Raw genomic sequence first — 26,874 nt, forward strand, 5'->3', positions numbered from 1 at the left:
CGACCACGTGAATGTACTGACCACCACTGAACTGTCCAGATACAAATGGTTTAGACAGCAAGTTTTATGTTGTGTACATTTTACCCCTGGAAAATACAAGTATGTGTATTAAGTAAAAACGAAACCGACTCGGTGCCCACAGCCCCCACATAACACCTGCGCTGACCCGGCCTCTGCCAGCTGTACAGAGCCCTCGTGTGGAGGGCAGCTTGGGTCTCCCTGGCGTCCTGCATCCCTGCCCGCCAGCCCCGCCTTGGCTGTGCCCCTCCTCGTGGCCTCTGCCCCCCCCACCCTCCAGCCCCCAAAGGCCGAGTCAGTGGCTGCCCCCTGATGGCCCCAGGCAGCAAATGGGCCCCGTTTGGGGTCTCACGTCTCCCTCCAGGGACCCTCAAGCGGCCCGGTAGAGATTCTGTTCTCAACACCTGAACAGCAGCAGGTGACCGGAGTGCCCCACCTCGGCCCACCCTCCGGGGTTGCAGAGGGGGTCGCAGGGGAAAGGTCAGGGGCGCCCCAGCTGGAAGGACCACACAGCTGCCCGGTTTTGCTAAATCAATTCCACTTTATTTGAAACTTTTGACATGCCACAAATTTACATGAAAATACCCATTCGAAATGTAAGTTGGAACACAAAATTCAGAAGCAGCTTCACCAAAGGACAAAGAGGTCTGTCATTGAAAGGCAGGTGACGCGAATTCGGTCACTTAGCACCTGGTCACATACACACATGCTGTGAGACACCCTGGCACCCCCCACCCCACCCCCTCACTACCGATCCTGTGCTGAGCGGGACTCTCTGGCCAGAGGGGCAGGCAGTGGTCAGATGGGCAGGTGGGCGGGCGGGCAGTAGTCCGAGTGGCAGCCAGGAACTGGCTGGAGGCAACCAATGGCCGTGGGGTGTCACGTGCCACGGCACCCAGGCAAAAGCACACACCTGCACACAGCCCTCCGCCCACCCCCACCGCTCTCACACCCTCGCTCCCCCGGTGGGCACAGCAGGGCAGCCTCTGGGTACTGCTGGCCTGGAGTCTGGTACAGCTGGTGCCCCAACCCTGTGCTATTAATGCAAGACCTCATACTTCAGAGTTTTTTGAAAAAACTTCAGAAAGTAATTTAGACGACGCTGGTCAGCCTGTGTGGGACCTGGGGTTTGTGAGTTTCTGTGGGTGTTTGCTCATCACGCCCGGCAGACCAGAGACACTGCTCGTCAGAATCCTGTGCCCTGAGCCCCTCCGCACAGGGAGGGGGCCAAGGGCCGAGGCCACGAGGACCACAGGCGTTGGCGTCCACGTCTCCCTCAGTGGGGGCCACACTCCAGTATCCTCACCCACCAATCCCCCTTCTTTTTCCAAGGTCTCAGCACTTTGCAAATCTTAACGGAACAGGGAGGCCGAGAGGAAGCAGAGGGGGACGGGAGGGAGGACCCATCCCGGCAGGCCCCCCGCTGCCAGGCTGGGCGGGTTGGCAGGGTATGCACTGGGACCCGCCACCATCCTGGCCATGCACCAGGAGACCACCAGGGCAATGAGGTTGTGACCGCTGGGTTCAGGCCCTCTGGCCAGCAGAGACCCGGGCACCCCGGCCCCACTTCCCCAGGTCAGGCATCTGCCAAACTTCTGCTCCTGGGGCCCCGGATCCCGCCTCAGGGTGGGGCTGGGCAGGGGGTCAAGGGAGCATCATCTCAAACACCCAGCCTTGCACAGCCACCGGAAGAGGGCACCTCAGCCCCAGGCCCGAGAGGAGAAGCCCTTGGAGACCTGGGAAAGGTACCCTCGGTCCTGTCTTCCCAGGTCCTCGAAAGGCAGCCGACAGGCCTCCGGACCGGGATCGCCTTCGGGCGGGTGGCCGGGCTGCCTGGAGGCACTGACTTAGCAGAACCCAGCCCCAGGAGCAGGCAGGGCCTCTGGGTCTGGGCGGGGCCTCAGGTCTGAGGGCGGGGCACCGGCAGAGGGGCGGCTTCCGGAGGCCAGCTGGGGTCTCTTGTTAACAAAGACACAAACATCCGTCTGGGTCCCCTCCTCCCTCATTCCCCGCTCCCCGCTCCCCGGTGTCTGTCTCGCACACACCACGCACACACATCATGCAGACGTGTGCTCCCACACTCGTGTGCACACCACGAACAGAACCCTTACATGGCTGACTACACTCACACGTGCAGGCACGTAGATGTACACGCACGCTCCACGCAAACACGCGTACACACACACACATGCGTGCACGCGCAGGCCCCAGAGCTGACCAGGCCCCTCTCCGCAGGCAGCATATGGTCCGCCGCTTAACAGCCCAGTTCCGCCAATTGGGGACCATCAGGGTGGGTTCTTCTCCCAGCATAAAATGCTGCAGAATATAAATTGCAATTAACAACGGTGCCAAAATAGCACTTAGTGAGAATAAGCACATTACTGACATCTGGTGCGTCCTGTCCCGGCGGCAGGAGCGGGGGAAATGCTTGCTCTAAGTAAAGCGTGGTCGGGGGACACTGAAAACACAAGCCCCTCTCAGGGGGCTGCTTTCCAAGGCAGCTCGCGCCCCAGCCTCCCGTGAACGGCCCCTCCCAGCCCTGGTGGCTGGCACAGACGAGGCTGTTGGTTGAAAGCGCTTGCTTATGAGAACCATGGCTGCCTGCGGGGAGGGTCCCAGGGGAAGGTCTGTCTCTGGCCTGAGTCCAGCTGCTGTGGATGAAGACATGAGTACCAGGGCCCCTGGGTCTCCTGCCCCCATCCTGGGCCGAGTCCCCCGGCTGGTCAGGCTGAAGCTGGCCACAGCCCTGCTCTGAGGGAAGCGGTCAGTCCCCACACCACCTTCCCGATGGCCCTGCAGGTGGTCTCTAGGTGCATCCGACAGAAATGCCCAGGAATGGAGGCGGGGGGAATCCCACCACCTCTCAGACCCTCGTTCACAGCATGTGGCCTTGTCTCTCCGGGGCCTGGGGCGGTCTGGCCTGCAACCTGCGAGGATGCCAGAGGAGCCAGCCAGGAGCGTGGGGTGAGGGCCCCAGGCGTTCCCCTGGAGCAGCCGGCACGCTGGTCCCTCCAGGCAGGAGGCAGAAAACTGCCAGCGGCACCTGGGGAAGGAAGGGGGCACCCCACGCTCCAGAGCAGACAACGGCACCCACAGCAGGAAAGCCACGGGGTGGGGGAGGAGCCCAGCTCCACGTGCAAACACACGGTCTGCCCAGTGCAGGGAGGCGAGAGCAGGGCCAGGGCCATGGGGCAGGAGGCCGCCAGACAGATGGTGCTTCGGAGGACTGACCGGAGCGCTGGGGGCGTGTGTGCGTCCGGGACCCTGACCCCAGGCACGCTTCTGCCCTCCGAAGGCCTCCTGATCCCCTGGGCCTGGTGGGGGGAGGGCTGCTGAACTGTCTGCCCCAGGAGGACCCCGGGAAGGGCAGGTGAATGTGGGCTCAGGGTCCAGGTCCCTTCAACAGGCGAACGACAGGACAAGAGACACGCAACGGGGGCAACCAGCATGTGCAACCGAGCAGGAAGCCAGCGAGGCTGGGGGCCACGGAGCAGACAGCAGCCAAGGTGGGCAGCAGCGGCGAGGCGGGCCTGGCAGACTGCATGCCCAGCCCAGAGTGGGAAGGAGGCCAGCCCCGGGCTCTGGGGAGGCAGCCTCTCTGGAGACCCACCAGCCCCCGGCTGGAAGGCCCCCTGACGCCACCCAGCCTTCCTGGGACATCTCCAGGAGCGTCCCCAGGGGTGTCGAGGCAAGCCTCTGGGTGCAGGGACCCCAACCGGCGCCCTTGGAAGCCCACCAGCCGTGGGGGTGATGGCTCTGGGGGAGAGTCTCGGGGTGACAAGGTAGAGGCACCCGGTGACCCCAGGGTGTGAGGCTGGGACATGGGGAGGCTGCCCCCCACCCCCGCCACCCCCCATTTTGGGAATAGCTGCAGTGCCATTTTTTAAAGTGCTAAACACAGCTCTCTGAAATAGGGTAATGGGGTTGCCTTTCCGGCCTCACACGTCCTTTCTGGGTTCTGATATTTCAAGTTTTTCTAACGAAGCAGGTCTGCCTACATTTCCCCAGAAACAGGGACCTGCAGCTTCCAAAGCCGGTGGCCGTGACCACGTGCAGCCGGGGACGCCTGGCCACCCGCTGCTGGCCTCAACCTGCCTGATGTCGTCTGGCTGGAAAGGAACCGGAGACAAAACCGGGTTAACAGGAAGAAGGGAGCCCCAAACTGCAGCCACACACCTGGAGCTCCCCTCTGCCCCTCCCCAGAGCCTGGAGGCCGCCGACCAGCAACACAGAGTCAAGGGACGCTCCTGGGCGGGGGGCACTGGGGCCATGCAGGGCTCTGGGACCTGGCTCCAGTGAGTCCGCACCCCTGAAGGCACCCCCGCCGGGCCCCCGGTCACCGGCCAGCCGGCCTCGCATCCCTCCCCCCCATCTCAGCCGAGGGGCGCTGAGGTGGAGTCCTCACAAGGAAGCGCTCAGGGGCCGGGCGGGTGCACGAGACAGCCCGGGAGGTGGCTTCCTTCCCGCTGGGAGCCCGGGGGTGCGGGCCCGGGTGGCGGGCAGGTACAGCAGCTATGGCTGAGGGGGAGGCCACACGCCTGTCCAGGCTGTCCTGGGTCCGTGGCTGCCGCCAGGCACCCACTCCCGTCACCACCACAGGTTGGGGGGCTCCTCGGCCACTCTGCTTTTAAACAAGGTGACCTCATCCAGGTGCACCATCGGCACGTCCCGGATCACGTCGGTCAGGCCCTCGTGGAGCAGGGGGAAGACGACGACGTTCAGCGCTGGCCGCTCCGCCTGGAAACTGAACCAGAGGGAAGCTGTTAGCAGGCCGCGCGCAGACAGGCCGTGTCCCCAAGGTGCGGCGGCTGACGCGGGAGTGTGCGCGGGGGCCTTCCCGCTGTCCGAGCAGGCCCTGTCTCCCCGGGGTAGCGGGGAGGTCCCTGAAGGTGACACTAGGGAGCCGCAGCACCGAGGTTGCACAGGCAGGACTCGGCAGGGACGGGGGCCAGGCGGCCAACCCTGTGCACACACAGACCTTCCAGAAGGACACCGACTCCCAAGTCATGTGATGCCGTCACTCTGCCGGGAGGACATGCCCCAGTGCCTGCCGCCAGCCCCGGACCTCTGTGGGCACCTCAGACCAGCCTTCCACCTCGTGCAGCCTTGGGCACCAGGCTCCACCCCGTGGGGCGGGGGACAGTTTACAAGGAGCATCTGCCGGGCCGGGCACCGCGCTGCAGCTGACAAGATGTCACCGCAGGTCACCTCCCCACAGCCCCTGGCCAGCGAGGTGACCGCCCCCTTCCCACCCGGAAGCCAAGGTGCCTCTGGTCACGGGAGGAACTTCCATCCCATATTATTGCGAAGGGCGAGAGGCAAGAAGGTGGCCACACAATTTGCCAGAGCTAAAGCCAGGCCGCCCCCAGCCCACACCTGCTGCAAGGGACGAGGAAACGGCGGCCCCAGCTTCCCTCAATCCCCGCAGCGGCACTGCACGGGATCTCGACATGTGCAAACTGAACGCCAGAAAGCCATTCGTAAAACCTGATGTTGCGGCAATAAAGACGCTGAGGAAATGCCTCCGGTTCTGAGCACCGTGTTCTGCTCCTGGTGGGAGCGTCTGTGACCATGAACCTCGTGGGCAAGTCCTCACCTGCAAGCCTGCTGTGCGATCTACTTGACTTGAAACAAGATATTCTCAGGTGTGGGACGTGCATGCAAGATGCCTGCCTGCCCACCTGCCTCCCCGAGGCTCTTATGGAGCCGCCGTCAAGATGCCGAAGGGGATTAACTTCTCACCGGAGCCCGGAAGGCAGCTGCCCCTTCAGAGCAGCCCTGACATGCGACTCCTGCCCCAAGTAAACCGACGTCCTTCCAAAGGCTTTCTCTGGGGTCAGCACCCAGGTCAGCCCTGATCTTGACAGAGCGGGGGCTGGGGGGTGCTCAGTCGCCCTCATACCTCTGAAAGGCACCTCCCAGACCAAGGAGTCCACACGCCCTCCCAGCTGGAGTCTCACCGTCCCCACGCAGAGTGAAGCGTGGACAAAACATGGACGAGGGGCAGCAGCAGGGAGAGCAATCGCTCCTTCCGAGGGTGGGGCTGAGGTCCCCTCTCCCTTCCCGGGGGCGGGGAGACAGGCTCTTGGTGGGGCTCGTGTGGAGAGCCATCGATCCACGGGTTTTGCGGGGTCACCTGCACATGGCTTGTAATGTTTGTGTGTACAATTCAAGTGTGGTTTGAGACTGGAGTAAATCGATACAAGGCAAGAAAATTAAATTCCTGCTGTCCCCTATGTTCGGAACCAGATGGATGAGCCACAGCAGGGGAGGCTGCCTCTGAGGGCCGCTACCCTGACCAGGGCGAATCGCATCGCGAGAGGAAAGACCCAAAGCTGCATGCAGCCTGAGGTTGCAAGGACAAAAACCAGGCCTGCCAGGTTGATGGGTTCACCTCCAGGCATGGTGTGTGTGTCCTCCTGGGCACCCCCACCTGGGCACCGCCCCCCCCCATGCCCAGGTCCACCCTCAGCAACCCCCACACCATCCTGGGCAGCAGAGGCGGGGAAGCCCCTGCCTCCCCTCACTGCTAGCCTGGATCTCATCTAGGGTAGAAAGAGGCAGGGTGTCTGGAGCCTGAGCTCAGTCCACACTCACTCTGAACCTGGCATATGCGAGCTCGGCCACCTGGCCCCCACAAGGGGCAACAAAAGCTCTAGATGGCGAGAGGAGACGCCACCCTGGATGCCGTCCCTCCTGGGGGCCCGAGGGCACCAACAAGATACAGAGCTTCAGAAAGTTCAACCAGACTGACTCTCTGGCACTTGCAGCGGTCGGAAGGGAGGAGCCACACCGAAAACTTTCTACACACACCAGGGGATTTCCAAGGGGCCTCTGGGTGCTTGAGAAGCTCAGCTGCCCCAAATGCCTTCTCCGAGCCTCCAGGGAGCAGACAAGATTTTGCTTGTCTTAAAACCATTGTTGTGTTCAGAGAGAAAACACGCCGAAATGTAAGGTGAGCGCAGGGGCCCCAGCTCCTCCCGTGGCGCCAACGCACCCTCTCCTTCTGTGCTAAGCACGTTCCTCCTGGACGCGGCCTGGCGACGTCTCAGGACACAGACAGCCTGAGTCGGGTTTGGTGAATTTCCTTCAGTCCTCGGGGCTGTGACCAACCTGCGCCCAAGGCAATAAAGCACCCGGGCGGGGACCACCTCCTCCATGGTCCCGTCCCGGCCAGCGGGCCGCTTCCCCCAGGGACACGGTTTAGGGACCCCTTCCCACAACCATATGGGTAAGCTTCGTTTCACACAGTATAATCATATACGCGCTTGAGCCGTTTCCTCAGGATAAATTCCAGAAACAGGGCCATTGGATCCCAGGGCACGAACACGTCAACATGTCAAAAGATGGGCCCACAGCGGACTCGGATGCCACAGCAAGGACCCGAGGGGACGCAGCTGCAGAGCGACCGGGGGTGGGCGGATGAGGAGGGGCAGCCTGCGGTGCGTCTGCCTGTGGCTGACATGGGGAGGCGGCTGGCGGGGAGGTTGAGCCCCAAGGTCGCTGCTGACACAGGACTCGACGGGGCGGCCACAGCCCCGGGACCTCAGGCCCGGCCGCGGCCCAGCGGACGTGGAGAGGGGCGTCCCGTGCAGGCAGCTCTGAGCCCGCGGTCCGCGAGTGCACGAGGGGGCCCCAGGGACCTCGGTCTCCGTGCTTGGCCCTGCAGGTGCCTCGGAGCTGGAAGGGCTCCGGGAGGGGACGGCTGGGGCCTCAGCCTGGCAGCAGTGCTGGCTTGCTTCTGGGCCTGAGTAATACCTGCTGGCTTGCTTCTTGGCCTGAGAAACTAGGAGAGAAATTAAAGTTGGCAGCCTTGGGTCCCCCTGCTGCCCCACCCAGATAAAAGTCTTATAGAAAAGCCAAAGTCATAAGACCTTTTATAAAACCACTCTCGCTGTAACAGGGATTTTCAAGAAGCAGGGAGGTGGGCAGTGGCCAAGAATAAAACAGTTACTAAAGCTTCTCAGAACTCAAGATGCGCTCCAGGCGGGTGTGCAGGGCATGCCCTCCAAGCTCCCTGCCAGGCCTGCGGGGACCCCTAGGGCCCCTTGGGGCAGCCTGGACCCACCCTCGTGCAGAGAAGCGGGCAGGGAGAGACCCTCCATGTCAGGGCTCACTGGCCGCCCGCCCATGTGGAGGAACAGGATCATAAACCCATGGGCTTGGGCCCCTGGAGCTGGTAACTCGGTGTGAGGCTCTGTCACCAGAAAGGCCTGAAGGAGGCGGGCCGGGGCGAAGCAGAACACAGAGCAGCTGGTTTGGGGTGTCCCTGGGGCACCTCCCCTTCCCCCAACACAGACACCTCCAGGACCAACACGGCAGGCTTCTCACAGCCTTCAAGAAACGCCTCCGAGAGGCGCCAGAGAGAGACAGCGCACGCCCCTGCTTTTGTCTGAGACACGCCTTGAAAGCTTCCCTGTGGGGACCCCAAGTCTCTTACAGGCTGCGCTTCGTTACATTGGCTTGATGCATCATAATTTACTTCCCAGTCTCCTACAAATGGGGGGCTTCCCACGTGGCTCAGTGGTAAGGAATCCACCTGCAATGCAGGAGATGTGTGTTCAATCCCTGGGTCGGGAAGATCCCCTGGAGAAGGAAAACAGCAACCCACTCCAGTGTTCTTGCCTGGGAAATCCCATGGACGGAGGAGCCTGGCGGGCTACAGTCCATGGGGTCGCAAATGAGTCAAGCATGACTGACGGACTGAACAGCAAGTCCTACTGCCGTTCTCTTGGGTTGTGTTCCGTCTTCTGCTAAAAACAAACAGCGCTAACTCCGCCAGGAAGAGCTTGGCGTGAACCCTGCCTCAGGCCCGGCTTGGTGTGAACCCTGCCTCAGGCCCAGCTGCAGGCGGGAGCCTGGAGCGTGGCTGGGCTGAGGCTGTGAGTTCAGCCTCCACAGAGCTGGCCCACCCGCCTCCGGTGACAGGTGGTCCCCTCCTTCCACTAACACGAGTGGGCTTCGCCTGAAGGGGTGGGAAGGGTTGCACCATCGTGCTCCAGGGGCCGTGTGGCCCCGTGTGACCAGCGCCCACATAAGACTCTGCGGCCACCCCCCTCCAGGAGGTCACCACCACCCATACCAGAGCAGACCACAGCCTGCCCTGCACTTTCCACAAGCAGGGCTCTTCCTGCCTTTCCCACAGGGGAGGCTGGGTCCTTTCTTTGTCCCGCGCCCTCGGACATCTGCCTGGTGTGAAGGTTGTGTCTGGGCCCGCCCCCTCTGCTGTGCAGGCAGGCCAGGACACTCAGATCTCTGCCTGTAACAGGGCCAGCAGGTCATTTTCCGTACATGACTTTTTGTTTTGTTTCGCCTCGTTTTGTTGTTTTGGCTGCATCGGGTGGTTTGTGGGATCTCAGTGCCCCGATGAGGGATGGAAGCCCAGCCATGGCAGTGACAGCCTGGAATCGTAACCACTGGGCCTCAGAGGCATGCGGGTGAGTGGGCAGGTGCTTGAGTAATCCTCTGAGCTTGAGGCAGGGCACCACGTGAGAAAAGGTGGCGACAAGCCCCTCCAGGTCGTCATCCCAGGTGGAATGCGTCCTGCTGGGATGCCTGAAGCCAGCGCCATCACCCTGAGCCAAGGCACCACCTGCTGGGTGCCTCGCAGAAGCGCAGCCGGGACCCCATGCCCCGCAGCAGAGGCCTTGCAGGAACACAGACGTGTCCTTCCAGCGCGGGTCCCGCTATACCTCCAGCCTCTCGGAGCCTCGGTCTCCCCACTTGTGCTGGGGCTCGGGGCACACAGCTCACAGGGCTCTGGGGCGGCGGGAACCACAGAGGCAGGACATGGCAGGGGGAGCCCACAGGGGGGCCACGCTCCAGCACGCACAGGGCTCCAGGCACCTCAGCTGCTCAGCGGGTCCCCAGCATGGCCCCAGCCTGCGCCCAGGAAATCCACCCAGCCAACGTCGACCTCAGGCCCGGACACCGAGGGCAGAGACACAGTGGTGAGTGGGGAGTGCCCCCCACAACCCCGGCCTTTCTCCAGGCTCCCAGGCGCAGGCCTGAGAGAAAGGGGAGTCACGAGTGCAGAGTCAGCTGTGAAGGCCAGGCCAGAGCCACCACAACGTCCTTAAAAGGGAACGTGTGCAACTTTAACGACACACAGAGACACCCCTGGTGGAGCGTTAACTCAGCAAAATCAGCACAAAAGCACATAACGACTCCTTCCTAGAACTGCTGGCCACTCTGGCTGGGGGAGCCAAGGGGAGCTTCCACTTGAAAACAGCTTGATCCACGGTCTGTTTTTATTTTTATTTATTTTTTTTACGGTCTGTTTTTAGAAAGATCATGAACACCAGGGAGGAGAAAACCCTTGCTAGGATTTCTCCTGAGGAAGGCGACAGCAAACCGCAAGGACCGGCGACCCCATAAGGACCATTTGGTGGGGCGGCCTGAGCCCTATGACTCCGGAGACCTGGCTGATGCCACGTCTGTAATTCTGTGACCAGCCTGGCCTCCTCCATCACGTTCCCCTATCCGCGGGGCGTGGAGATCTGGGAGAAGGGGGCTGGGACCCCCAGGGCCACACTCGACGGCCGCCAGGGGCACTGCCGCGTCACCACATTTCCTCTCCAGGGGGCCTAAGCACTTCATGCCCCTGGGGACCCGCTCGGGGCAGACCCCCCTCCCCAGGAAGGGCTGCTCCAGGCCCTCACTCCAGTCCTGAGAGCCGATACACGTTCCTGCTGGACCGGTTGTCAAACTCCAGGACCCACTAGGGAAGGACACGGCCTGGTGTGTACACACCGCACACCTTCTGCAAAGGCCCGGATGGCAAGGGGGACACACACACCCACGAGAAGGCAGAATCTTGTGAGCTCTCCGCCCTGACCCACAGCCCCGCAAACGCCTGCTGCTTCTAAATCTGAACCAACGCAGAGACATGGAAAACTGGAGACTGAAAAGATGTCTGTACAGTCCACAGAAGCAAAAGTAGAACGAGGCTCCCTTTGTGAACGTGCTCGGTGCCGCTAACCGCACACCATGAAACAGTTAAAGTCAGAAACTTTAGGTTACACATATTTAAAGATCTTTTAAAAATACCATCTTCTCTGCGTTGGGAAGATCCCCTGGAGGAGGGCATGGAACCCACTTCAGTATTCTTGCCTGGAGAACCCCATGGACAGAGGAACCTGGCAGGCTACAGTCCATAGGGTCACACACAGTCAGACACGACTCAAGCGACTTAGCACACTTACTGAAAAACAAGTCTTTAGCGTCGGGAAGGGCTTCACCAGGCCCGGCTGGCAGGCGCACAGCCATCAGAGGGCACTGCAGTCAACCTCTCTGAGACTTAGGTTCCACCCCCAACCCTGACTTCTCCAGTGTGCGCTGGAAGGCTTAGAAACCCCAGAAGGATCTCTGTACTTGACATAACGCCCTCACTGAGGACCCCAGGGACCAGGAGAACTTCGGAGCGCTAGAGAGAACTTCCGGAGCGCCAGAGAGAGCTTCCGGAGTGCATAGGTGAGAGGTCACAGGATCCGGAGTGTCCCCCGGAGTGGACCCTGCAGACATCGCTTCACTTAACTGCTTCCCTACAAACTGCCGGTGAAGCCAAGTTCACCATTTCCTGCTAGACCGACAGCACACGCTTACTTGGCCAAAGGCAGCTGCCACGTGCTCAGGTTAGCACCCACGGGAGCAGCCTCTACAGGAGTCTCTGAACTTTCTGTGCACACAGGGGTCAGGTTCATGTCTGGCAGTTGCCCCGGAGATTCCCCGCAGCTGTCATTCAAAGCCCACGGAGCTGCGTTTTATACACCAACCAAGAGGCTCTGCTGCCTGCGTTCTCGGACCAGGGGCCAGGGCAAGTGGCAGATTTAAGAGGAAGCTTGGGGCGTAGGAGGGTAGCAGGGGAGGCTGTTGGACCCACAGCCGTAACCTGCGTCCACAGTGAACACCGATGGTAGGGAAAGCCAGCAGCGGAGAGGCGGGCCCACGGCAGGCGATGGCACAGCGGCCGCACTCTGGGCTCACCGGCCCCAAGCGCCGCCACTCCCTGAGGAAGCCCCACAGTAGGGCCCGCCAGGAATGAGGGGATCGGCCACAAACAAGGAGACGCAGCCCGGCAACAGGCACGCGAAACGATGCTCCCTGGAAACACACCGCACAGACTCATGGTGCGAGGACAGGCTCGCCCAGGAGCCCCGGGCATCTGGCAGTGTCTCGCATGGGCGAGGCTGTGGGCCAGGGGCTCTCCCACCCACAGGGACGCTTAGGTGTGGGATGGCCATGCAGAGAGCACGAAACCGAGCCACTTCCTGGACACGCCCTATCACTTCTAGGACCCTGCACACTGCGGGGTGGGGGTGGGAGGCTGGGGACGAGGACAAGTCAGCAAACAGCACAGGGACAAGAGCCAGGCCTCTGCTGCTCGAGGTGGAGGCTCTCAGGAAAGAAGGGGGCAGAGGTCCTCGTGTGAGGCAGGGCTGGAAGCAGCCTCCCCAGGCACCCGGATGGCCCAGAGCTCTCCAGAAGACGGCCCACCAGGCGCGACAGGGGCTCTGAAGCGAACCCGTGCAGAAAAACGACGTGATGGGGAAACGACGCCTGGAGCCTAAGGCTGAAGGGTGACGGGTGGCACCACGTGGGTGCCCGGTTCTGACAGCTGTCCCCCGGGGAACTCCTGAGAAGCCGCAGGATGACGACGAGGAGGGTCCTGCCGCCTGCGAGGGGCCCGCGCACTCACCTGCGGAGGAGGGCCTGCTGCAGGCTGCGGCAGGTGCTGAGCGACTCGCCGGTGAACAGGTGGCACACCACCACGTGCAGGCAGCGCGCCATGAAGGCCAGCACGGCCTCGGGCTGCAGCGTCCCGCTGCGCGACACCAGGCAGAGGCGCTGCAGCGCGGAGCACTGGCTCAGCGCCTGGAAGAACTGGGCGTTGGCGCTGAAGTAGGGCTGCTCCAACCTGCGGGGAGACAGGACATGCGGCATGAGACGACAGGGCTCCTGTCCGGGGGCCCACAGGCCCAGCAGGCTCGCTCTGCGGCTGCACTGCCTTCTCAGAGCGCCTGAGAGCCAGGAGGATGGGGAGGGGTGCGGGGACCGGCTGCACCAGGCCCCGGAAGACGTGCTGCAGTGACACCCTCGGGACCTGCACGGGGCGCCGGGGGAGAGGGCCCGTGTTTGGAAGCAGGGTCTTTGCAGACACAAATGACTTGAGATGAGGGCACGCAGGACTGGGGCAGGAGCTGGTCCAATGACCGGTCCCTGAGAAGCCACGTGACGGCACAGGGAGCTGGCTCTGCAACAGCTGGGGTGCACTGCAGGGATACATCCACGACCCTAAGAATGCTCACACTGCCTGCAGCCACCAGAGGCCGAAGGACAGGCCTGGCACAGGCTCCCACCCACCTTGACCTGGGACTTCTGGCCTCCTGATTGTGAGAGGATGGCCCTGTTGTCTTGGGTGACCCAGCTGGTGGTCGTTTGTCAGGGCAGCCCCAGGACACGGGCACAGCAGCCCGGGGCAGGGAGCTGGGGCACAAGCAGAGCTTAAGATCATTTCCTGGTAAATCATACAGGAAGTCCTAGGCGGCCTCACGGACAGAGGTCAGCATGGATCCAGTCCACCCGAAAGCTTCCCACAAGGAAAACTGTTAATAAGCGTCGTCCTTGGGGATCAGAACCAGGCCCCAGCGGCACTTCTCAGACATGCTGGGCTGTCACCTGAGCTTTGACAACTCGCTCTGACTGTTGGGGGAGTCCACGGTCACGTGGCCCGAGCCACTTCAAGGCTGGCAACACAAGAGGGAGAGGCCGGCCAGAGACATCCGCCCAGAGCGGGCAGAGAGCGCACAGGCGCTGTGGTGGGCGAGAAGGGCTTCATGGGATGATGGAGATTCAGGCACGTCTGCAGGAAACTGCAGCTCAGAGAGCTACGTCTGCCCCCTATGACTGACCAGGAGGATGCTTTAAAGGGCGGCGAGTGGGCACCAGGCAAGGCTCCCTCTCAACCAGCCACCCAGGCCTCTGGGGGCCTTTGTGCGGGCCGTTGTGGGCCCTCACCCTCCCTGTTAGCACGAGGGCCGGGAGGAAGGCACAGGACAGCCCTGCGCCAGGCCATGCCCACACTGTGGGGACACCGCCACACCTGGGGTGACATAGTCCTGAGCCCTCTGGGTCCAGCCACCCCCACCTCCAAGGCCCAGGCACTGCACAAACCACCCCCAGCACAAACATGGTGTAACACCTGGGACAGAAACTGACACTCTCGGTGGGCCTGGGAGGCTGGCAAGACCTCCATCAAAATGTAAGACCCACAGGGAACCCCAAAACCGTCTTGCCTGGTAAACTGAGAGTGACTTCCCGGGCAGCCCCCAAGAAGCTGATCTGCAGCCATGGGCTCTCGTCATCAAAAGAGAGGCTTCCAGGACAAGCAGCAAGACCCCCTGAGCCCGCTCCCCGCAGAGGCAGTAGGCCTGTGCTGGGGGCAGAAAGCCTCCAAGCGTCAGGAGAGCCTGAGCGCTCTGAACGCAGTGATGCCCTGGGTGAGGCAGACATGGGGAAGGGGCTGTCTTCCCCCTCCCCAGACAAGAGCCCGAGGGCCAGCACTCAGCCTCCTGATGCCCAGGGACACGGACAAGACAGGACAGGGAAGCAACTTTAAAATCAGGTCTGAGGTGACGGGATGTCTGTTCAGAGCTGTCCCACACGAGAGTCACCAGGCCTTGAAACGAAACGCAGCAGGGAGCTGGGGGCTTTAATCACATGTAAACAGAAGTCCTAAGCTCCTAAAACCGTGGGGAACGGGGGTCCCTCTGGGCATGATTCTGAAAGGCCTCACGTTCTCTCCGGGTCCGTCAGGAAGGAAGCCCCCAGGGGCAGGGCTGCTGAAAATGGGAACACTGAAGCAGGGAGACAAGCCCTAACCTAACACTGCTGGGCTGCAATCACCCCCCACCCGCGCCCTGGCCGCCTGCAGGATGGAGATGCCGCCAGCCAGCGAAGGACACGTTGCAACACCTCGGCCACTAGGTGGCGATGCGGGACCTCGCTTCCCACTGGGGACCTCGCTGCTCAAGCAGCAGCGAGGAGAGCACGCGGTACACACAGACTCCTCAACACTTTTCTATTTTTCGCTTAACATGCCCGCCACCTCCAGGTCCGTCCCCAGAGATGCCCCTGTCATGGGTGTTCATGGCAGGTGTGGTGGGCGTGGGGGGCCCATCCACTCCACCTGCAGGCTGCCAGCACTGGAGGGCTAGCCGAACTCAGCGCGAGTGACCAGCAGTGTCTGCGGCCAGGGCAGCAGGGCAGAGGAGGAGGAAGAGGCACTTGCCATGACTGGCTGTGCCCTGGGGCAGGGTGTGTGTGGCACCCCCGCCCCCGTCGTCCCTCGCCCTTCTGCCCAGTGAGGATCTGGCCTCCACAGCTTGCTCCGTAAAGCTCTGTGGGCACAGGCAGGGGCTCAGGCCCCTCTCTGACCAGCGCCCGAGCCTCTGGGACACAGGCATTCAAACCGCCAGCGATGAGGGCGATGTCCCAGACCGGGCTCAGGAGCACGGCCTCCTGTGTGCTCTGCCAGGATGCCACCAACCGCTGTCGCTCCAACTCACACCCCGACACCCCCCACTACACACCGTCAGTCCCTGGTCAAGCCCCCGGCCCTCGAGACTCTCAGGCCTGTGCCCTCCGTCTTGGCAGGCATGCGGCAGGAAGGCAAACACGCTCGCCAAACTCAAGGCCACACTCCGCACTCCCCTCTGTGCCCTGGAGGCTGCGGCAGGGCCCCTCACCTGAGGTCCTTCAGCCGCTTGCAGTGCTTCAGCATGTCTGAGAGGCCAGACATGTAGACCACCTTGCCCATCAAGCCCAGGTGGGCCAGCGAGAGCGACTGGAGCTGCTGGCACTGCAGGCCGATGCTCACCAGCCCCGAGCCCGTCAGGATGCTGGGCAGCTGGGCCAGCGTCAGGTGCCTCAGGAAGGCCAGCTGGCCGATGGCAGCCACCTCCGCATCCCCGACGCTCTGCGCCCGGCTGCAGGGCGGCAGGGAGTTGCGGATGGCGGGCTCGTTGCGCGGCATGGCGGACGAGAAGTTGGAGCCGATCAGCTCCAGGCGGTCCAGAAAGGGCACGTTTTTCAGCAGTGACCAGAACACCGAGGACGGCTGGGGGCCTGCCGGCCCGGGGAAGGGGACGGACTGCACGCCGATGCGGACCTTCTTGCCGAAACCGCGGGGCACCGCACGCATGGTGGGCGGTATGGGCGCACGGTCGGCCCGCGGCGGGGAGTCGGCCACGGCACAGACGGGCAGCGACAGGGAGCGCAGGTGGGGCAGCCGGGCCAGCAGCTGGCACAGGTGCTGGCTGGGGCCCGCGGGGCTGTGGTGGTGGGCGGCTGAGAGGTTGAGGTGCCGCAGGTTGGGGCAGGCCGCCACCAGCGCCTCCAGGATGGCGGGGTCGATGTCGTCCTCCGCCTTGCGGAGCAGGCAGTCAGGCGCCAGGCAGTGCGCGCAGCCGCTGAGGTTCAGGCCGGCCAGGCTCTGCAGGTCCCTGCCACCGTCAATGACGCGCTGCAGGAGGTGGCCACCAGATAGGGCGCAGCGGCTGAAGCTGAAGTAGAAGGGGCTGCTGAACTTCATGTGCTGCAGGAGGGCCGAGCCGTTGAGCCAAGACTTGGGCAGCTGCAGGGCGTCCAGGGCCACGTTGCGGGCCATGGACTCCAGCAGGTTCCGGGTGGCCCCGCTCTCGGCGAAGCTGCCGGGCACGGAGATGAGGAAGGCGTGGAGGTTCTCGGGCGTGCGGTCGCTGAGCACGGCCAGGTAGAGGCGCACCACCTCCTGGTTGATGTAGCCGGGGGCCAGGCGGGCGTAGAAGACGCGCAGGTGCTGGTAGTGCGGCACGTTGCTCTGGCCCACCATGAGCTGGCCCGAGAGCACGGCGCCCTCCCGTGTGCGGTCCAGGATCTCAAAGTAGAGCAGCAGCTTCTCGAGGCTGGTGCAGCAGGGCACCACGCCATACGAGGGTGTGTACAGTGTCTGCTTGAGCTCCCGCACACGGCTCAGCGTGGCCTTGCACTCGCTGCTCAGCTGGCTGGCGTCGAAGCCGGGGCTCACGTCGATGGCCAGGGAGCGCAGGTGCGGCAGGGCTGACAGCACCTTGGAGAGGCGCAGGGAGGTCAGGGGGCAGCCCGACAGGTTGACGCGTACCAGGCCGCGGCAGCGCGCCACGTGCTCCACCGTGGTGCCCGACAGCCAGTAGCAGCCGGCCATGCTGAGCTGCTGCACGTCCCGGCCGATCTCCTTCACCAGCCGCTTCACTTTGTCCTCGCTGGCCTGCGGATGGCAGGGAGAGGGGGACAGAGTGCGGCTGAAGGCACTAGCATCAACTCTGCCCTCATCCCCCAGCCCGCATCCTCCCCCCAACGGTCAGGGAGCCGCCTCATCCCTCCCCGCACACTCACCTCCCGCCAGCACTCAGAGCCCCGGCCAGGCGGGAGGGAAAGTGGGGCAGCCCCTGGGGAAAAGTCTGGTGGATCCCCTGAAGAGCCAGAGTCACTTCGTGATCCACAAGTCCACGGTCAGGTGTGCACACGAGAGGACTGAAAGCAGGGCTGGGACTGACACCAGCAGACCCCGGCTCCCGGCAGCACCGTTCACAACAATCGAAAAAATGGCAACAACCCAAGCTCTCCATTGACCGCTGAACAGGTAAGGCAGTGGGGTCTGTCCACGCAGTGCGATTCCGCTCGACACAGCGAGGAATGATGAAGCTCGGCTGCTGCGACAGCACGGGGCAAGCCCTGAGGATGGAATGCTCCAGGAGGCCCGTCATAGAGGCCATATACTGTCTGATCCCACTGATGTGAGAGATCCAGAAAAGGCAAGACCAGAGAGAGCAAGCTGAACAGAGGCTACCAGAGGCCTGGGGAAAGGGGAACGGGAGTACTGCCTAATAGTTCCAACACTTCTGTTTAAGACGATTAAAAAGACTTTCAGAAAGAGTGGCGACGGTTGCGTAACCCTGTGAATGTACTTAGGGCTAACAGCATGGTATGCTTAAAATGGTTAGGAAGGGAAGTTTCGTGTTGTGTGGGTTTCTTTCAAATCATACAGTAGAATCGTGTCCAGAAAGCGGGCTTTGGCCTTGCTTTCTTTTACATCACGTGCACATTCACATGGTTACATGTTCCTCAAAAACCTGGCCTGGACGGTCAGGGAGCCACAGTACATCCAGCCCGCTGGTGGGCCCAGCGACTACCACGGCCTTCCGACAACACAGCATCGAGCGTCTGTGTATGTAAGGCTCGTGCACGTGATCACTTCTCTACAGCGATGTCCACAGCTGGAACCGCACAGGTGAAAGACACATTCTAAACACTCCAGGTAAGGCCTTCCCTGGTGCTCCAGTAGCTGAGACCCCAGTGCAGGGAGCGATCCCTACTCAGGGAACTGAGACCCTGCATGCTGCATTGCGCGGCCAAAAAAAATATAATTAAATTAAAAAAAAACTCCTCACACCTACCTGACAGAATGGCCATCATCAAGAAGACCAAAATAACAAGCGTTGACCAAGATGCAGTAAAAAGGGAACCCTTGGACACTGTTAGTGGGAACGTAAACTGATGCAACCACTGTGGAAAACAGTATGGCGGCTTCTCAAAAAATTAAAAACAGAACTACCAAATGACCTACCAAGTCCACTTGTGGGCATTTACCCAAAGAAAGCAAGAACACTAACTCGAAAAGGTTCTCTGCACCACCTTCTCACAGCAGTGTTAGTGACAACAGCCAAGGCATGGCAGCAACTTGAGCGTCCATCAGTAGACGAGCGGAGAAGGAAGACGAGCCTGAGACACGCAGTGTGGCATTCCCGTCAGAAAAAAGAGGAGGAGGAGGTCTTGCCATTTGCAACAACACGGATGGGCTTTAAGGGCATTACACCAAGTGAGCTAAGTAAGTACACTAAGTGAACTCAGTTAAGAGGAAGGCAGACAGTGTAAGACCTCACTTATATGTGGAGCTAAAAAAAAAACTCTTACAGTATAGGAATAGAGCCAATAATGTTATAATAACTTTCTATGGTGTGTAATCTAGAAAAATATCAAATCATTACGTTGTACACTTGAAGGTGATATAATAGTGTAAGTCAACTAGACTTCCATAAAAGACAGGAAGTTTTAAAACCAAGCTCATAGATAGAGGGAACAGATTGGTGATTTGGAGGGAGAGGATAATCAAAAGGCACAAACTTCCAGTTACAAAATAAGTCCTGGGGATGTGAAGTATAGCACAGGGACCATAGCTAATAACCCCACATCATTATCACAAAGATGCAAACATACTGCATATGTGAAAGCTGCAAGAGAAGATCTTAAAAGTTCTCGTCCAAGAAAAAACAATTATACCTCCATAAGGTACTACTGTTACTTCGACATGATCATTCCCCACTGCATACAAACAGCAAACCATTACCATGTACACCTAAAAGTAATACAACGTTAGATAAAAAGAAGAAAGAAGACAGCAGGAGGAAATCTTCACAACCTCAGGTCTCACAAAGATTTTTTTCAACAGAATACAAAAAACAGGAACTCAAAAATTCAACTGGACATCAGCAAAATAAAAAACTTACACTCTTCAAAAGACTGGCCTCACCGATTCAATGGACATGCGTTTAAGCAAACTCCAGGAGATAGTGAAGGACAGGGAAGCCTGGTGTGCTGCAATCCATGGGATTGCAAAGAGGTGGGACACAACTTAGCGACCGAGTAACAAAAAAAATGCAAAATTTACACTCCTCAAAAGACACTGCTAATAAAATGAAACGGCAAGCCATAGACTGTGAGGAAACAGTCACAATACATCTGATCAAGGACTCGCACCAGAACATACAAAGAACTCCCAAAACTCATTAAGAAAAAGACAGACAATAACGAGTGGGCAAGAGCCTTGCACAGACACTTCTGAGACGATACACAAATCGCCCTTGCAGCTGATGAAAGTAGAAGTCACAGCGTCCTTCATCAGGGAAACCAAGTTAAACCCTCAAAGAGATACCAGCTCCCGTGCATCAGGATGGTTACCACCAGAAAGACTAACAGCATCAAGCACTGGGGAGGATGCAGGCAACCTCAACTCTGGGCTGCGGCTGGGGGCCGAAGTGGTGCCTCCAACTGTGCTCAACTTCACAGGAGAGCCCAACACCTTTCATGGGTCTGCAAGTCCACTCCTGGGTAACTCTCAACCTGGAAATCCGTCTCCCTCCTGGCCTGGTGCCAGGACCTAAGACCCTCCCAGAACAACACCCCCCTCACCTACACCCTGGCCCAGGTGGCTAACAGCCATACTTTTAGGCCCCAGGCTTTTCACCTTGGAAAAGTCTTCACTGCATGTGTTACAACATTGCCCTGGTTGTTTATGTTCTGGTTCTTTCGCTGCAAGGCAGGCGGGGCTCTCAGTTCCCCCCCAGGGACCAAACCCGCACCCCCTGCACTGCAGGTGGAGTCCCAACCACTGGATCGCCAGCAGAGTCCCTGCGCCCCCAGCTTTCGTCACCCGGAGAAGGCGATGGCACCCACTCCAGTACTCTCGCCTGGAAAATCCCATGGACGGAGGAGCCTGGTAGGCTGCAGTCCACGGGGTCGCTAAGAGTCGGACACGACTGAGCGACTTCACTTTCACTTTTCACTTTCATGAATTGGAGAAGGAAATGGCAACCCACTCCAGTGTTCTTGCCTGGAGAATCCCAGGGACGGGGGAGCCTGGTGGGCTGCCGTCTATGGGGTCGCAGAGCGGACACGACTGAAGCGACTTAGCAGCAGCAGCAGGCACCCCAGGCCTCAGCAGGGCACCTCGGTTGTTCCCCACCTCTGCCCCCACGCCAGACGCTGCCTCCGGGCCCCTCACCTCGTAGTCCTTCTGCAGCAGCACCGTGTGGGTGAGGCTCTTGTCCAAGCACAGCGCTGCGAGCTTCCGGCAGGTGCGCCGGACGTTCAGAACCAGGTCCGTGCTGGGCACATGGCTCAGGATGTGCAGAAGGATCTCGTCGGAGAAGCCCAGCAGGTGGGCGCTGTCTGCCACCGGGGCCGTGTCGCTGTCATCGCACGTGTCCTGAAAATAAGGGGCACCAAATTTCCATGGGATCTCCAAGGGCAGCCCTCAGCCAAGGGAAGTCCTCGCCGTGGTCCGTGGGGAGGAGCTGTTACCAAAACTCTTAACTACAGAGCAAGAGACATTGGACATTCTCTAAAAGCTCCCTTTCCAAGCTGCACACCAGGATCTCTCTTTGAACATAACAGAGTCTAAATGAAATTTCAATTTTTTTTTTTTTTTAATTTAAGAGAGATTTTTCTTCCTACCGAAGTTCCTCAGCCAAGTCTGGCAGGTTTCCGACTCAACTCACGACCATCAGCTGAGGCTGTCGTTGGTGAAAGCTGCGGTTTCTCCTCCTTAGCCCAGAGTGTCAGTCGTAAAACCCTTGGGCAGGTGAATTCCATCCAGAAATAATGACACCTGGTCTTCACCCCCCAGGATCACTGTGATAGGTTAAGGAGTTACTGTGTATCAGCTCCTCAGAACAGCGCCAGATGGGCACCTCTCAGCGCTGTTGTTAAGGACGAGTAAAAGGAGAGAACGAAATGATGAAGCCCTCATAATTAAGCAGCAGCACCAACCAGACCAATGCCATTTAAAAATCTTAAAGATTCATAAAAAACAATGGAGGCACCGTAGCTTCTCTCCACTTCTGGTTAGAAACCCTTGTTGGTATTTCCAGTAAGATGTCCACACGTCTTACTGTTTCATTTTCTTTTTGCAAAAATCAACAAAAGATTTTCTGCCCAAATGTGGGCTTCCCATCTTACTGATCAGTGCCTTGTACAACCAAGAGGGAGAGGGACTAGGCCTCTGTTAGTGTGACAGGAAATCCCTGAATCAAGGCCAGGGAACTGGGATTCTCTAAGAAGAGCCCATTGGGGGGGGTGGCGGCGGGAGAGAGGCATCCCTGTATCTTTCCAACACTTCCGGAAAGGACCCTCTTGCCTCTAAACTGACCTGAGTGGGGTGCCTCTGTGACATTCCCAGTAGAGTACCCAGAACTATTTCTACTGGCTTGCCCAATGATTCTGTCTACCAGCCCCACCTTCTCCAGCCTGCTTCTTTGCTGGTAATACTTGCCAAGGATGGAAGCGTCAAGGCTTGGAAAGCCGTGCTGCTGCCATGGCAACCGTTAAGTCCGGGAGGAAGGGCCCCTCTGCGTACCCCATGCAGGCACCAGGGGATTCCTGGGAGCTCTGACTGCGACGCCCCTCTGGCCTCTGCATCAAGCCAAGCCCTGGCCAGGGCAAGAAACGTTTGCACGTCCACTGCCGACCTACCAGCACCAGCCCCTCCCACTTTCCCGTTCTCCTGAGAGGCGGCAGCCAGATTTGCCTTCTCTTCCTTCTTTCCTTCCTCCCACCACTACCAGGGCAGCAGGCGGCCATCAGGCCCAAGTCCACAAGTTGCCCTGGGTCGCTGTATTCTGGGTCCACTCTTTCGAACCATACATTACTTCCCTGAGGAATTTCCCAGGTCCAATTATCTGGAATCGCCCAGGCACATCTGTTAAAAATCAGATTCGCAGACCGCACCCTAGACCGAGGGACTTCGTCTCCCGAAAGCGGGTGGAACCAGCGGTGATCATTATCAGGCGAGCTCGGTGTGCCAGGCTCCTGGGGGACAAGACGGAAGGGCTGGGCCTCAATTCCGCCGAGCAACCCGAGGCTAACCCCTTCCGACCTCCCCCCGCGATTCGCAGATTTATCAAAGTAAGAATGCCGCTGCAGAGCAAAGAGAACACGGGGGAAAACTGTCTCAGGTACGCCAGCATCATATAATTTCCGCAGTTAAGACTACCACCCAGAAATTACATTAAAACACACACACACACAACAAAGCAGGAGTTGACCAGCGTTTTCCTCCGTCCAGCCCCAGCACATGCTGCGAGATCGTGTTCTCCACGTGCTGCACCCCCCAGAGCTGTCCCGAGGCCAGCGTCCCACGCTCCACCCCGGGCAGGCACGGGCTTTCGGGGCGGCGGGCCTGTGTGAGGAGCAGCCGCCCAGGCAGCAGAGCAGATCGGTTCTCCCTGGTCTCCCGAAGGCCCATGCTGGAAGGAGGCCCAGGGTTTGCACCAATAGAGTCTTCTCCCTGGAACCGAGGCACCCCCCCACCCCTACCCAGCCCCCCAGGAAAGGCTCTGCGGAGGCAACAGCACACAGGCGACTCCACCCGGAGGAAGACAGGAGGCCTCTCGCTTCTTCATTCGCCAAATAAAAACGTGGGCCGCACAAGGCCCACGTCCACGCACACCCAAATACACACGTTCCTGCTTCCCTCTGCCTCTCCGGAGAATGTGTTCTCAGCACGGGAAACTGAGGCAGTCCCACCCTCCATCTTTACAAAAAAAAAAAAAAAAAGTCAGGTAAGTAGCCCGAGGTCAGAGGGCAAGGATACGCAAGACAGGGCCTGATTGGCTGAGCCCGAGACCGCCCCGCCCTCTACCACCGGAAAAGGGCCGCAGGGGCTTCCGGTAGGGTCCAGCATGGGGCTTCCTGGGGTGTCCGGAAATCCCTGCTCAGGGCCAGGTGATCCTTATCAGGCACACCTGGGAACCAGCCGTCTAGCACCGGACTACACGCTGAAAACCACTTCAAGAGTGGGGGCTCAAAGAGTTTATTCGATAAACTGTGTTACGTTCTTTTTCAGAATGTGTAATATCTCACAATTTTTAAAAAAGTTAAGCCAAATTAAGCTGAAACCTAGGTACTGGCCCCGTAAAAAAATCCCCTCCTAGGATGTTCACTGTCTGACTGTTTATAGTCAGGCACCCAAAGAAATCGCAGGGTTCAGAGATAACTGAGGAGGTGTCTGGGATGTGCTCTAAATAACCCAAGGGGCAAGGAGGGGGTGCAAGGGTCAGAGACGAACCAAGATCAGTCCTGTATTAACTATTAAAACTGGACGATGAAGCACAGGGAACTCTACTCACACTCTCTAATGACCTATATGGGAAAAGAACCTGAAAAAAAGTGGTATGTATATACATAGAGCTGATTCACCTTGCTGAAACCAACAACAGTTTAAACCAACTACACTCCAAGAAGAATTGTTTAAAAACTGGCCGATGAGTACATAGAGGGAAATTCATTACAACATTCTTTTGCAAGTGTGTGGAACTCTGTCATGCTGTTTTTTAATCAAAGGAGCAACCTGAAAGGATGCTTCTCACGTTGCCTTTTTAAATTTTTATTTATTTATTTAGTATTAAACTCTTAGCTGCAGCATGTGGGATCTTAATTTCTGACCCGGGCCCCCTGCCTTGGGAGCACAGAGTCAGCCACTGGACCAACCAGGCAAGCCCCACTGCCCCTCTTCGTAAGTCTTTGCTTCTCTAGTTGGCAATTTCCAGAATGGCCCCCAATACCCAGCAGTCGGACTTCCAAGCCTTGGCACAGCTGCTCCCTCCACTCAATGATGCCCCCACCACACAAGGGAAACTGCTACTCTGGAAACCTCAGCTCAAAGGCTCCCTCCTCAAGAAGCCCTTCCAGCACCCCAGACACACTTAACTCACCCTGCTCCTCCACCGCTGGCCCAGCCACCCTTCACCCCCTCCAGCCTCATCAGGTGCGCTGTACTGCCTCCTCACTTGGCCAGGAACAGCTCATGAACAGGGATCACCTTTTAATGCCCAGTGGAAAGAGGCACTGAACTGGGTGTCAGTGAACCACTGCTTCAGAATCTTTTGAAGAGCTATTACAAGTGCAGAGCCCAGCTCCTCAGAAGGACAGGAGGAGGACATCTGCATTTCAAACCCACCAAGGACTCTCAAAATCAGACTGCCGCATTCTGGAATCAGATAGTGGGGATGGTGGCACAACCCTGTGAATATATTTTTTTAAATCACTGCATTATACACTTGAAAAGTGTAAGTTTTAAGGACTTTCCTGGCAGTCCAGTGGTTAGGACTCCGTGTTTGCATTGCAGGGGATGTAGGTTCAAACCCTGGTCGAGGCACTAAGATTTCACATGCTGTACAGAGCAGCCAAAAAATAAAAAGACATATTTTAAAAGTATATAAATTTTATGGTATGCAAACTATATCTCCATCAATCAATCAATCAATCAATCATAAGATCCACCCAGAGAAAGGGGCTTCCCTGGTAGCTCAGCTGGTAAAGAACCCGCCTGCAACGCGGAAGACCTGAGTTCGATCCCTGGGTTGGGAAGATCCCCCAGAAGACAGCATGGCAACCCACTCCGGTATTGTTGCCTGGAGAATCCCCATGGACAGAGGAGCCAGGCGGGCTACAGTCCACGGGGTCGCAAAGAGCCGGACATGACTGAGCAACTAAGCACAACACAGAGAAAGGGACCTTATCTCCACATCCAGGATAGAATAAGACTCCCCTCTCTCTTCTCAAACCAAGAGATGCTCACGATGTGACAAGAGGCTTCACTGGGCAGCTCCCCAACATGTACTTCAAGAAACAGAGGGGCCTTTGCACCAGGACCGCGTAAGACCACAGTAGCAGATGCCCTCCATGCCCTCCCCCCCGCGCCTGCCCCCCACACACTAAGCACATGCAAGTAACCAGAACCTGCTAACACAGCCAGTCTACCCCCATGACTCTTCTGGGGGAGCTGGTACTCTCTGGCCCTTCACTGCTACCACCAGTGTGTGTGTGTTGGGGGGGGACACAGCCTCCCTCTCAATCTAGGGGCCACTTCTGACCCAAATTCACTTGAAGAGCTGTCAGTAACCCTAGCCACCTTCCGTGTACCCATGCCCCATCTACTCCAGTTCCCCAGAGAACAAGCAAGCCCATAAGACTCAGGAAGTTCACTCAGTGGTTGCTGGTCCCCGACGATAGCCATAAATACAGGTGCACACAAGTATACATAAAAGTAGGAAGGAAGCAGCAAATGGGAAGGCCCTAGTCAGAGTCCAGATCCCCCACTCCCTAATCTACAGAGAGAATACCTTGCACCACATTACAGGAACTCGGCGGGATTCTCTGTCGGACCCAGACTGTGGAGGATTCAGAGTTAAGTCATAAGGCCCCCTGGTGAAATGGCTTTTCCTCCACTACCCGCCCAGCAAGTCACACAACAAACAGGCTCAGAGAAAGTGGGCTGGGCTGAAACTGAACATTCAGCGACAAAGGATGGGATGGGAAGCAGGCAGGGAAAAGAACATCTCAGAGCTCCAAGAGCTAGCCAAGGCCCGGGGCAGGGGAAAAGGGCCGGGGAGGCGCAGAGGAGCTGTAAACTCTGGGAAAGCAGGGAGCGGGGAGAGGTCTGCCCATCAGGAGGAGGGACTGGGAAAGGGAAGGAAAACCGAAGGTTGAGAGAACTTACACCTTCAGGGACAGAGTGAGGTCCTAGGGGGCGGGACGGGTCACGGATGGGGCAACGAGTAAGGCCACGGACGGGAAGGGAAGGAGCCGGCGAGGCCAAGGCCAGGTCGGGGCAGCAAGGACCAAGCCAGGCCGACGCCAGGGTCGGAGTGTGAAGGACCGCCCGGGGCCGCGCTTGGGGGACCGGATGGGAAGCACAGAGCCAACCGAGGTGGGGACGGGCAGGATGGAGCGGGACAGGGAACGAAACGGAAAGGACGCAGGGGAACCGAAGTCGGGATGGGGAGGACCGAGCGGGGCCAAAGCCGCCGGATAGGGAGGAGGGCGGAGAAGCGCCGGCCGTACCTCTCCAGAGCTGGCCATGTCGAAGGCGGGCCGAGCCGCTGCCTCCGGAGCCAGAGCTCCGGGGCCTCCCGCCTGGCTGGCCAGGGATGCTCAAAGCCGGCGCGTCCGCGGCTCCACAGAGACCCGAGTAGGGGGCGGGGCCATCTGCCACTTCCGGCG

The 26,874-nt window shown here is 59.2% G+C and overlaps 1 protein-coding gene across 1 annotated transcript; it reads right to left on the reverse strand.

Moving 5' to 3' along the window:
• Positions 1 to 539: 539 nt before the first annotated feature.
• On the reverse strand, positions 540 to 26,874 carry FBXL18 (F-box and leucine rich repeat protein 18). Its single transcript, XM_027528013.1, has 5 exons — positions 26,716 to 26,874; positions 20,876 to 21,079; positions 15,765 to 17,302; positions 12,716 to 12,934; positions 540 to 4,762 (listed from the first exon to the last, which is right to left on the reverse strand). The coding sequence occupies exons 1-5, from the start codon at positions 26,731 to 26,733 to the stop codon at positions 4,606 to 4,608; spliced, it is 2,136 nt and encodes a 711-aa protein (XP_027383814.1). The 5' UTR covers positions 26,734 to 26,874; the 3' UTR covers positions 540 to 4,605.

Source organism: Bos indicus x Bos taurus, chromosome 25 (genome assembly GCF_003369695.1).
Source record: "Bos indicus x Bos taurus breed Angus x Brahman F1 hybrid chromosome 25, Bos_hybrid_MaternalHap_v2.0, whole genome shotgun sequence".
In the NCBI taxonomy this organism is placed as follows: Eukaryota; Metazoa; Chordata; class Mammalia; order Artiodactyla; family Bovidae; genus Bos; species Bos indicus x Bos taurus.

Excerpts from the sequence above, each read along its gene's own strand:
- FBXL18 (XM_027528013.1), bottom strand. Across the intron at positions 17,303-20,875 it reads TGCTGCAGAAGGACTACGAG|GCCAGCGAGGACAAAGTGAA; the intron begins GTGAGGGGCCCG and ends TGCCATCCGCAG. Across the intron at positions 12,935-15,764 it reads AAGCGGCTGAAGGACCTCAG|GTTGGAGCAGCCCTACTTCA; the intron begins GTGAGGGGCCCT and ends GTCTCCCCGCAG.